This window comes from Delphinus delphis, chromosome 10, assembly GCF_949987515.2.
Source record: "Delphinus delphis chromosome 10, mDelDel1.2, whole genome shotgun sequence".
NCBI classification, from domain to species: domain Eukaryota; kingdom Metazoa; phylum Chordata; class Mammalia; order Artiodactyla; family Delphinidae; genus Delphinus; species Delphinus delphis.
Genome location: NC_082692.2, coordinates 92,651,497 through 92,664,621, shown reverse-complemented (window position 1 = coordinate 92,664,621; position 13,125 = coordinate 92,651,497). Strand labels below are relative to the sequence as shown.

At 46.1% G+C, this 13,125-nt stretch overlaps 1 protein-coding gene across 1 annotated transcript in view; it reads right to left on the bottom strand.

The window, feature by feature from the left end:
* ITPR1 (inositol 1,4,5-trisphosphate receptor type 1) overlaps positions 1-13,125 on the bottom strand; it is a 321,074-nt gene that overhangs the window by 23,564 nt on the left and 284,385 nt on the right. The window contains exons 56-60 of the mRNA XM_060022942.1: positions 9,030-9,225; positions 7,588-7,680; positions 6,268-6,407; positions 5,533-5,698; positions 2,554-2,714 (exon numbers count right to left, since the gene is read on the bottom strand). Coding sequence (XP_059878925.1) covers positions 2,554-2,714; positions 5,533-5,698; positions 6,268-6,407; positions 7,588-7,680; positions 9,030-9,225 — 756 coding nt within the window. The remainder of the gene's footprint in view (positions 1-2,553; positions 2,715-5,532; positions 5,699-6,267; positions 6,408-7,587; positions 7,681-9,029; positions 9,226-13,125) is intronic.

The window sequence follows — 13,125 nt, the reverse complement described above, 5'->3', positions numbered from 1 at the left end:
GCTGTTTGACAAGAAGCTCTCACACAAAGGATGATGTAGATGGGAAAGCGCAGGGAACGCAGGGGGCTCTGAGCATGCTGGGTGGCCGGCGGGGGGGACTTCCGGCTTTTAATCCTCATCAGGTGACTGCTCACAAGCCTCCTGTTAAGTCTTCGTGACCGAGACAGAAACCCAGAAGCGCACCAGAGTTTTCTGTGACCATAAAGCAAGGTGATTAACAGAAAACGTCAAAACTGGCCCCCGAAAGACTTAAAGACAGGGCACGTTCAGAGAGAGGCAAACGAAGTAAGGGGAGGAAAGGAATGTGTGATGAGGGTGAAAACTACAGGCTACCTCTTCTAAACGTTAAAGGATTTAATGCAAAGGCAGGTTGGTTTACACAATGCAGACAGCTTTGGGTCTGCATGAATGCCGATCAAACACGGTGTAACCTGGCACTGTCGACAGGAGGAGGAAAAGGAAGGACCTGAAGACATTTCAGTTCATGTGTCCTGACCCCGGAAACCTCCCCTGTGAACATCTGCACCCGACAACCACCAGAATTCCCAGTCTCCCTAAGGACAGACCCTGCTCCCACCTGGCCCAGAGCCGCCAGCACTCTCCCCGTGTCCTCCCAATGCCGGGGTCATGGAGTGCAGTTCTGGGTCATTAAACCCGGGCTTGCGTCCCAGCTTCCGAGCTCTTCCTGGGCAGCTTACTTAACCTTAAGCCTCCCTTTCATCTGTAAAAGAGGACATCCATCACCCTCATTCTGGGACTCGTGTCTTTTTCTCCCCCTTCTGTGTGTTATTTTTTCTCTTGCCTTCTCCTACTCTGATCGCTCTCGTCTCTCTACCCCTTCTTTGTGTTATTTTGTCTCCTTGCCTTCTCCTACTCTGATCGCTCTGGTCTCTCTACGCTTCTTTCTTTCTCTTTTTTTTTTTAATTTGTTTGCACCACGTGGCTTGCGGGATCTTACTTCCCCGACCAGGGATCGAACCCGGGCCCCCTGCAGTGGAAGCGCGGAGTCCTAACCACTGGAACGCCAGGGAAGTACTGTACCTTCTCTCTTTTAAAACCTTTTAAAAAGTCATCTCTGTGGTGAAACCCCATCTATTTCTCCTCACCCCCAAAGTTCTCTCTTCCTGGCTCCCCACTTTGGGTAGTTTTCTTCATTCAACACAGTAAGAGACGTGGAAGAGCCTCACAGACCACACAGACAGCTAAGTCCACATAGAAGAAGGAATACTTCTCCTCGGCAGTCACATAACCAGTTTGGATGATAATTTCTTAAAACAGTATCTGTTTTGTCTTCTCTGTTAGACTCTTACTATTCGGTTATGATTCACGAACCGGCAGCTTTGGCATCCCCTGGAAGCTTGTTGGAAATGCGGAATCTCAAGTTCTGCCAGTGCCTGCTGAATCAGAATCTGAATTCTAACCAGCTCTCGAGATGACTCATGTGTACATTAAATTATGAGAAGCACAGAATTAGACTTAAGGGCCTCCATGGTACAGACAGTACAGCATCCCCAGAAAGCCCCTCAGAACTGGGTGCTCAAGAACTAGGGCCCCGTGAGTACTGGCCTGCCTGTGTCCACCGCCAGTGATCAGCCCTCACCTGGGGTTCCTTTGCATAAAAAGCTTTAAAATCACATCTGCATAAAAAAACACTGCATAAAAAAACACAGGCTCATTTAGGATAACTTATACCTGGGCAGCGTGCTCAAGTCCTTGGCAACAGGAAGGAGATCAGTGAATCATGTAGTCTTTCTTCCCAGCTCACCGTCCCCTCTCCTCAGGGAGCTGGTGTAAATCACAGACTCCCTGAACTTCACAATCCATGCCTCGTTGCTTTACCATACGCCCCTGAACGTTTCAGTGAAGCTCAGAACCACAGGGATGAAAGGACAGCTGGCCCGGAACCCCCAGAGCACACGCCTGGTGCCTCTACAAAGCCCTGCCTGAGAAGAGCGCTCTGCAAACCTGCGGCAGCTTCCCCCTTCCCGGGCCACGGCGGCCACGGCGGTCACGCTCCCCGTCAGCAAGAAGATTAATTTGGGACTCAGATTCCTCCATCACGTGATCCCTTCCTGATGATTAGCAAATTGTCTCCCAGAAAGGCTAGGCTGAGGCCAAACGGACCAACCAGGCCGAACTACAACGAGTGATCATTTAAAAAATATACCGCTTAGAGACCAGGTCTTATATAAGGAGAAAAAAACAGAAAGGGATCCATCATCAGCAAGAGAGGCCAAGTACATAGAGGTGGGAAGGCGGGCTACAGAGCGAGATCTAGGTTAGAAGCCCAGCCCCGGTTAGGGCGGCCGTGTGCTAATCTCGCTGAGCTGCAGTGCTTCCTCCTTTAACCTGGAGATGACACCCCCTGTCTGGGGCTTCTGAAGGCCACCTGCAAAGACTCACGAAGTTCCAGAGACTAGCGCCCGGTCCATGGTAAGGGATCAGTAGACGCTGGATGTTAGCTTCCCCGCTGGCTCCCGGTACCATGCTCCGAGCTGAAGCCGGGCTGGCAGGCCAGAGTGTGACCTGCCTCCAGGAGCTCTTTGCGCTCACCTTGATCATTTCCGCCACGTAACTCTCGGGCCCCGTGTACTCTGTGGAGTCCTTGACTTTCACCAGGACGATGAAGCACAGGTAGTGCCACATGTTGTGCTCCTCCTTGATGTGCTCTTCAAAGGTGACAGTCTTGTTGTCGAACTTGTCCCTTTCCAAGCCTAAAAAGAGACAGAAAGCCCCGAGTGAGCAGCCATGGGGCAGAAAAACCCACGAGAGAACCATCCATCCAGGAGGCTGTGGTTTCACTCCTGTCTTTATAAAGAGTTGGGCTCTGCTGGCCTTACAAATGCATTCACTTTTGCATCATAGCAGGAAAACACAGGCCGTGGGTCAGATGGACTTGGGCTTGAGTTCCACCTCTGCCACTGACCAGTCACTGTTTGGTCTCCACGTGCCTTAGCTGCCTTCTCAGGGGATGGGAAGGCACCATCTAGGTTCCAGGAGTGTGTGTGGGTTAAATGAGCATGGGTGTGACAGGTCCGTGCACATAGGCAACCAGGGAATGCGAAGTCCCTTCTCCCAGGTAAATGCCAAAAGGGAGACACGTTAAAAGGTTTGTGAGGAGACAGGGGAAGGACAAAAAGAACTAGACATACAGTTTAAATGACAGCTGGTAAGTTTATCTTTTGCAGAGGTATAGGTGAGCAATTCTGAAAACAGCTTCTGTGTATTCTTAGATTGAGCAAGTAAATAAATATATGGTGATGCTGGGAGTCAGATATCTAACTGTCAAAGAAGGGAGCACAAAGATAGAAAGGGAGAGAGACAGAATAAACTCTGATTGTTGAATTGGAATTAGAGGTATGGGTGTGAACTCATCCTTTTTCATGTGTTTATGAAATAGATAGAGAACTCTGTGGATACATGTATCCTCTAGATTTGTGCCCTAATTAGCCCTGGGAGCAGTGACACACCAAGAGGAATGAGCACACCCAGTCACCAGATCTTGGCTTCTAAATACCAGTCTCCACTAAACAGAACCAGAGCTCTTTGGAGAAATGGCTGATACCAGGGCTGGGTCAGGGAAGATGCAAGGTGAGCTTGCATCTAGAATACCTCATGGTGCTAAAAAAGTAAGAAAGTCCATAATAAATGATGGTGACGTGGCAAAAACACAGAAGCCTGCTTTGAAGGGGCTCTCAAAATCTGGGGCAATCTGAGCATCAGAATAAATTATGACAGTAAAGGGTTATATAACCCATCGAATTAACTAAAAACACACAAATCCATTGTGTTACAAATACAAAAGTACAAATATACACAGGGAAAAGAGAAAGTTATTTCTTAAAGTAAAAAACCAATTAACAAATGTAGAAAAAACAGTAAAGGAAGAAGATCATCATTTGGCAAACATCACAATCACAGACTCAGGAAAAAACTGGATGCAAAAACTGGTGCGTTAACATTTAATTTGAGAAATAATGGGATATTTACGTTGCCTCAAAGTATCTCCTCATATAATGGTTCTCAATTACAAAGAGCAGAAAAGTAACTTCAGTGGAGAAACAGGGCAATTACCAGCTTAACCAAGGGATCAGAGTTAATACAACCAGTCATAAGATGAACTGGCAGCATGTACCTCCTGATATGAGGCACTGAGGAGAATACAGCATTTCTTTGATGTTCCTATAAAAAAATGCATAATCTCAATCTTACCATGAGGAAACATCAGAAAATCCCAAACCAAGGGACATTCTACAAGATAACTAACTTTTATATTCTTCAAAAATGTCAATGGACTGAATTCAACACATGACCTGGGACTATCATTTGCTATAAAGGACATTATAGGCATAAAGTGTGAACTCTGACTAGGATCTGTAGATTAAGTAAGAGTATTACATCCTTGTTAACTTCCCAATTTTGATAATTATATTGCGTATATATAAGAGAAGGGTCCTATCTTTAGGAAATATATAGTATTAAAATAGGGATAAAGGGGCATTGTGCCAGCCACTCTCAAACTGTTCAGAAAAATAGTGTGTGTGTGAATATAGAAAATGAAGGAAAACTTTAACATGTGACAAACTGGAGGAAAGAGTATATAGAAATTCTCTGTACTATTCTTATGACTTCTGTAACTGGAATTCTGTCAAAAGGAGAAGTTTTAAATGGTTTTAAGGGGACAAAAATCTAAGCTCTTAAGTTTTTAAATGGAAAAATGATCATTCTTTGAGTAGACGCACCAGTAGGAAATTTATGTATTTAGTAACTACATTATGAACAATCTTGAAATGACTACTCAGCTCCCAGATTCCTACATGATGAATCTGCATTTACATGTATTTCCTTGTAGTTATACAGAAAATGATATCTCTGGCACCCCAGGCACCTCCCTTATGTAGCAGTTTACTACTCATCATTAAGTGCCTACACAGTGCACGCGCTATGCTAGGCGTGTTTCATAAACTAGCTCTCCTAAGTCCCAAGATAAGGCAGAGAAGTACATATTATTGTACCCATTTTACAGATGAACAATAAAGGTTCAGAGAAGTGAAGTAACTATACCATGGTTACACAGCTAAGTGGCAGAGGTTTAATCAGAAACCAGGTCTGACTCCCAAGCCCAAGCTCTGAACATTTGCACTGTATGCTCTTAGAGGACTCTATTTCCACTTAAAACCTGTTACCATCTGCAGTAAAGCCATCCACAGGCTGGAGGTGGAGGCAAGATCTCCATTCTGGTTACTTAGAATGGGAACACGAGATGCTCTGGCAGCCCAACAACCATGAGACCCTGAGACACATACATTTCAAATGGTGTATGATGATGCTTCTGCGAGCCCAAGCTTATTGCTTAAAACCGACCGCCAAGTGCTGCGCTAAGTCCATGGGCACTCCAGACGCTCCCCAGCAGAACAGATCAGGGGCCGCTCAGTGCCAAGGGCAGGGACGCTGGAGAACGGCAGCGGCCCTTCCCACGGAGAGTCTGGGCTCCCCCAGCCCCTCGGCACAAGCCAGGCTGCCACCACTCACCGCAGATAAAGCACGTGGTCTTTAAGATCTCTTCTTTCTTCTGCTTTTCGCTCCTCAGATCGGCAAAGGTGTCAATGATGACCCCGAAAATCAGATTAAGGACAATGATGATGACCATGAAGAAGAACAAGAGGTCATAGATCACTCGAGCAGCAAAGAGGGGCTCCTGGAACAGAGGCACCTCTGTCAGCGGGTTACCCCCTGTCCCCAGCACTCGGGTCTGCAGAGCTCAGGGCAGAAGGAGGGGACCGGATGCCTCCAAGTCAGACGTCCCAGCCCTCCTGGCCCACCCCAAACCCCAGCAGCGCCGTGTGCTTCGTTCGGCACGTTACATTGGGTGTCAAAGTGTAAGAGCCACAAATGCCGCTCTTTTCACGCCCGCTGTGTCTACTGTGAGTTCTCCAAGTGTCACGTGGCACGTGCCCGAGAGCAGCTTCCTGGGATCTAAGGGGTTTACGAATGTGTTCATGCAGGCCAGACCTGGCCCCCGAAGGAAGGAATCGCTTAAATACACAGAGGGGAGAGCAGAAGCTGCCCCCCTCCGCACTGGGGCTTCCTCCCAGGGCTGCAACTCGACGGTGACCAGAGAGGAAAGCAGCTGGCTCTGCACGCACGTCTCCTCACCACCGCTCCCAGCCCTGCCTGTGTGTCTTCGGTTTACACTGGAGCCCACTGCCTGGTGCTCTCACCACCCACCCCGCCCCCCTGCTCTTCCTTCCCCTGGGGCGCAGCTACCTCTTTGGACGGCTTCCTGAGCACATCTCCCACTCCGCCCCCGCTCCGCAGCCCGTGACTCAGCACTGTGACGATGCACATCAGCAGCGTCTCGCACGTGTGCTCTTTATCTTGCTCCGTCTCTTCTGCAGGGACCCGCTCTGCGAACAGGGCAAGTCAGGAGAGATTTGAAACGTGAGTGAAAAGAGATACCGGGATTTGGACATCATGATTCCCGAATGCCACCTCACCAGCGGACAGACAGGAGCCAGAAAGAATAAAAGGAAGGAATCGAGCATCCAAGGCTTTCTTTTTCATCACTGTTTTCATCACTAAAACTTGCTAATTTCTCAAGCCCAGAATTGCCCTGCCCTCTATTAAATCTAAAATATTCCCTATCGTTTTCAGATTTTAAACTACAGTGTCAGCTCCGAACAGGCGCTGACAGGACGCTGAGTGATAAGCATCTCTTCTCTCAGCTCAGGGCCCAGGTTCCTCACCGGGGATGCTGTAGGGCTAAATCCAGCAACATTTTTACAGTTGGTCCGCTGAATGAATCGCCTTAAACTGGAAACTGTCCATTCTTACTGGTTTTTGGAGGAAGAACTTGCTGACCGCCCTGTTCTTTTCTCCAGCTGCAGTGAGAATGGTCTTGCTAAAACACCTATCTCATCATATCACTCCCCTCTCAACAACCTGGATCATCCTTTAAGTAAGCTTTGACCCCCTTAGCCTGACATGTAAGACCCTTCATGATCTGGCCCTTTGTTGACCTCTCTGGCTTCACTTCTTCTGCTCTCCTTCCTCGTGATCGTTATCTCCCTTAACATGCCGTATTCTATGTCCAGGCCTTCAGGCACGCTGTTCCCTCCAACAGGAATACGGACCCCTCCTCCTTCGCCCAAGATTCTACTGTTTTCGTTCAGCTGTCACCTCCTGGGTGATACTCTTACTCCAGTACTAGGCTGGGTGCCTATCTTCTATATTCCATCCTTACTCTCAGCACTTAGCATCCTCTCTAGTAATCACCTCTTTGCCCACCTCCCTCTCCCCCGGCCCCGACCCTGCCACTATAGTTTATTCCATCTTAGAGTACAACACAGTCCCTGGCAAATAGTGGGCACTCAGTAAATACTGGCTGAATCAATGAAGCAGCTATTTTCTTCCCACATAGCCTTCTTTCCCCCGCTTCATCCCCCTCCTCTCTCCCAGCCCTTCCTCTTTGCTACTGGCCTTACTTCTGAGCAGTGAGTCTGCTTTCATCTGCTTCCAATGTCATGTGCACCATCTAAGCCTCTGGGGGGAGCCTGGCACTAACATGGTAACGCTGCGAGGTCCTACCTTCTTTGGGTGCCGGAGAGGAGCAGTTCTCCCCAGTCTCCACCCTACACACGTCAGAGTACAGGAACTCGCTTGCCAAACTCTCACTGGCTTCTGGAGAGAGAAGGAAATTTTATGATGAACAATCTGGCAACATATGGTTAAAATGTTTGAAGTCCCCAACTCACGGCTGATTAAACAATTCTTTACATAAATAACACCCGACAAGCCTGCATATAAATTCAAAGCAGAGATGCAATTTACACTTTCGTTTGGTGATCTGTATGGGAAAAAAGCCAGAAATGTCAATTCCTGTAAGCTTACTAGAAATATCGCACTTAAATAGCACCTCTCCAACTTTGAAGACAAACAGCTGAAACTCTTCGACAAACACTACTGAACATACAGACTCCAGCAAGATTTATACCAAGTCTGCATGAGAAGCGGGAGTGGAAATCTGAGACCCAGATCAGTTTAGTTCAGAACCCTAGGATGGTTGGCAGTGAATGCCATTTTTAGTGTCAACTTGGAGGCTGGAGTTACATGCCAAGAATGCAGCATTTGGGAGGGAGAAAAAGGCTGCCTGGCTTAGTTACAATTCTAGTTTGTTCCTTGGACTCAGGGCGCCTGGCTACCAGAGGAAAAACCAGTAATATTTCACTTACTAGTGTCAAGTATTTTAATTGAGGGAAAAGGCACTTGGGTATCACTCAAGAATATGTATCTCTCTCTCTCAAAAGAGGAAATCTCTTCTGTTTTTTCTATAAATGAAAATCATATAGGCTCACTGTAAAACGTGCACATTGTTTTAAAAAAAAAAAACGTGCCCCAGAGACAGCCACTGACTGCAGTTTGGGGGTATATTCTTCCATATTTTATAAGACATATATGAGCTTTTTAATTAAAAATAAAAATCTACACAGACCCTATTGTAGTTATTCTTCTGCAATTTCCTACCATATCCTGGGTACTCTTCCATGAAGGTTTATAAAGACGTACCATATCTGCAGGTGTCACCACACCATGGATGAACCACACTCTAATGAAACACTCCCTTACGTTGAGATCGCTTCCAGTTTCACACTGCAATGAACATACTTCCGTACACATCTGTTTCTACATTTTTTTTTTTTAAAGGATAAATTCCTAGGGGTAGATTTACCAAGCCAGAGGGATGCATACTCCTATACTTTCAATATACATGGTCAAACTGTTTTATGAAAATGTTGTACTAGTTTAAAATAGGACTTTAGTAAATAAATTCAACGTAGCATCTGGACACTCACACTTCGCACTGACACATCATACCACCCTTTGAATGAAGTGAAAACTAAGCCCTGTATTCAGTTCACACTCTGAGTGTTAGGGAGATACCTACACTGCCAAAGTCATCATTTTTAGTTCAGTTGTAATCAGGAAATACTCTTTTAACATTAAAAAAGCTCAGAAGATCCCAAACCCACCTGGAAGAATGGTTTCATTGGGCAGCCTATCTACTTCCAAGATGAAGTCATCCTTGAAGAAAAGGTAGCCCACTATTGAGAACAGGTAAACCAGGATCAAAGCCAGGACCGCCGTCAAGATGATGGACCGTCCATTGCGAGTGACGCTTTTAATGACATTAAGCAGAGTCTCTTCTCTGTACACTAAGTCAAAAAGCTTTAAAAACAAATGAAAGGACAACAATGGGACCATTTTAAGAAGCCTCTATATTAGATGGACATCAGTATCCCCTAATGACAACTTTATAATGATTTATAAACAATTTACCCTTCCGGAAACTCAAAAGCATTATACCCTTGACGTGTTACCCTTGCCTGTCTTAACAGTGAAAACCGAGATGGTAAAAATAAGGAAAAACAAATATAAAAAAGGAGGGTGGGAAACAATAGCAATTTCAAGTTGTTTACATGTAGCTTAGAGGTCTTGGGAATAGAGAAAATACAGGCTGTGCCAGTGAGCTGCAGAGGACAAGGGAGGAAAGGGATGAGGGGCCTGGTATTCATTTAGGGATTATTCACTGAGCTTCTATTAAGGGCCAGCCACTCTGGATACGGGGCTGGCTGACCTGCAATGGGCCAGGCCAGGGAGAGGGACTCTGGAGCGGACAAAGGTTCAAACCTCAGCTCAACCGCTTGCTACCACCAGGACCAGGCACTACCCCCGTCCTCTCAGAGCCTCAGTTTCATCATTTGCAGACTGGAGGAGAGAGACTTATTGTAAAGAATAAATAGACGATGTATATATAGTGCTTAGCATACAGTCATACTCATGTGCCCAGTAAGTCCACAATCGATGGTAATTATCATTAAATTCCTGACAAAGAGACTGGGCCAAGGTCACACAGATAGTACACAGCAGGGACGAAGAGACTGGGCCAAGGTCACACACATAGTACACAGCAGGGACGCTGGCGGTGGTAACACGCCAGGAAGCCTAAACCCTTCCCATGGCCCTGGTTGGGGCAGAGACCCCCTGCGGTTCACAGCGGGTTCACCATCTTGGTGCGCCCTCTGTCCAAGGGGCCTGCGCTTTGCAAGAGCTTGGCTTCATGAGAAATGGAGGCCCCCTGGAAGTACTTAGAGGTATGGGAGACCAGTAGCTGGTTTTCTAGGAACTACAATCTCAGATATTTGGCTGGAGGGTTGGCGGAGAGCCATGAGAGAAGAGATGCATGGTGTCATTCTGGACCTGGGTGGGGGCTAGCTTTAATATGGCCTCTGTGTGGACATCTGATCCTGTCCTGAAGGTCCTGCTTCCACCGTGGCTTTGGGGAATGACTGTGCAGAGCCAAGTGAGTCAGGGGACAAGGGTGTGAATCCTGACTCTGCTTTTAATTCGTTGCAAGCTGTTGATCGGGCCATGAGACCTCTCTGGACCTCAGTTTCTGCACTGGTAAAATCAGTGGACTGAACTAGCTCATCTCCGAGTCCCTTCCAACTTAGAATTTTACGTCTGAGTTCATTTTCTGCTCAATTAGCCCCTCTGCCTCCATCAGGCCAGTCTGTGTCCTGAGACCAGTGTGAAGGGCACCGGGTAAAGGAGGACACTTAAAAGGGAGCAAGGAAGAGGCGTTTATTCGATATAAGAGTACAAAGGCTAATGTTGCTGTTAATGTTGGTTAAATATTTTCCAGCAACTCACCATGAAGCAGCAAGTAAGAGCAACTTCAGACAACAAACGCCACTTGTTTTCTGGGGCTAAGAACTGTAGACATTATATAGCCCCCAAATCACTGAAATGACAAGTAACTTTTTCCTTTTCATTTATCTATCATTTCTGATTTTAAAACAATGGACATATATCACTTGATAAGGAAAAACTTTCTTCTAATTAGAAAATTAGACAAGTGCAATGGTGAAAACACAAAAAAGCACAAAGAAAAAACAAAAATCACTAGTAACCCCAATATCTATAGACATTTGCTCAACAAATTCTTTCCTTCTGACCTTACTACATAATTGAAAAAAGTGTAACGTATGCATACATATATTTACAAAAATATTATACCGTAAGCTGGCATATAGTCCGCTTGCTTGGTAAAAAGAATCATGAACATTTTCATGTCAAAAAGATCACCTAGTTAAAGTACCTGCCTGGATGATAGCCTGATTGACGAACTCAGAATCTCTGTGAGGGTGTGATCAAAATAGATATTTTTTCAAATCTAAGTAAATAACTATCATCACAGCTCTGGTTAAAAATAAGCAGTGGGCTTCCCTGGTGGCGCAGTGGTTGAGAGTCCGCCTGCTGATGCAGGGGACACGGGTTCGTGCCCTGGTCTGGGAAGATCCCACATGCCGCGGAGCGGCTGGGCCCGTGAGCCATGGCTGCTGAGCCTGCGTGTCCGGAGCCTGTGCTCCGCAACGGGAGAGGTCACAACAGTGAGAGGTCCGTGGACCGCAAAAAAAAAAAAAAAAAAAAAAAAAGCAGTGGTCTGATTTTTTGGATAATACCTTTTCTCTCTTCCTTCTGGTACTCTCACTCATTTTAGATTAGAGATTATTTGAATATGGTCCTGAGGTATTTATAGTCTCTTGAATTTGGGCAATATAGCTGCCACCTGTGTCTATATTTAATAAAAAGAACAATTAGATCTATTTGGATTTCTGAGAGCTTTTTCATTTTATGTCCATGGATCTTTGTTAAGGAAAGTTTTACTTCATTATGTTTTTAAGCTTTGTTTCTGTTATAATTTTTTCTGAGGAAAAAAATAATAAACCTTATGTCAGTTTCAAAAAAAAATGATCACCTAGTATTCCAGTGTATGGAAAAACCACAGTCTACTCAATCAATATCTTTTCCTTTTTAAACAGTCAAGATGTTTTCAATTATATATCATTAAAAGTAATGCTGTGATGAACACCTCTGCATGTACCTGAATATATACCTGTCCAGTTATTTCTTTTTGGCAAGTTTCCAGAAATGGAACTGTTGGGTCAAACATAACACACAATATTCACTCCACTGCTTTCCGGAAAGGCTGCACCAATTCATCCTTACCACTGTTAGAGAACGAGGCCCATTTTAGCGCACTCTCACTAGAAGTGGGCATGATCGTGCTTCTGAACCTTTCCCAACATTACAGGTACAACACGGGATCACGCTCGTGTTTTAATCAATATGTCACTGTTTGACATTAGAACACTTCCACGTTTACTGACCATGTGAATTTCTCCTTTTCTTACCCGCCTGCTAAGGAACTTTGTACACTTTCATCTTGGGATGTTAATAGTTTGCTAAGGACACAACTTGAATGCAGGCTTGGGACCGGGTTCAGCCAGTCTCAGGGTGAACTTCAATTAGGCCACAGTCGCCCACTCTGCCTTTCCGCCCTGCTGGTGTAGAGTTTTCACGTGACGTGTGGGTTTTCCCTGCTAGAGGTCTCTCTTCAATTCCTTCCTGTCACAGGCTTTCCTCATTTATGGAATAACGTGAACGGTTTCAGTATTTTGTCTGTGGTTCCCAACAGACATGTTAAATACTGCTTTTGACACCAAAAGGAACGCATCACTTGAAGTCACAGAAAGTGACTTAGAAACCCTGCAGAAGCACCTACGAGAAGCGTCCAACTCCAGTCTCATGTGACCCTGGTCAGTGTTTCTCAAAGTGCACTGAGCCGAGGTAGCATCACCAGCAGCTCGGAGCCCCTCTGATCCTTCTGTGACAGGTGAGGGACGGGAAGGCAGGCATGCAGACTGCAATGTAAAATACCGGTTTCACCGAAGCAGGGACTTTTTCACAGGCTCAAATGAAAGGCAGCTCAGGGCCGTGCTTAAGCACTTAGACCCGGGAGTCAACAGAGCTGCGTCACTGTCGTGGTCTCTGCCCCTGACTTGCGGTGTGACTCCGGGCAGGTGACCTGCCTCACCAGGCTCCACCTGGCCAGTGGTGATTTGCAGAGTTCGTCCGCCTCAAAGGCGGTTGTGAGAGGGGACAGAAAGAGCACACAGGGAACGGTCAGTAAGTGACAGGAACTGTTCTTTTCTACACTGTGAGGCCCGTGAGGGCTGGGATGACACTGCCTCGTCTCACCATGACACCCACCGCGTCTAGTTC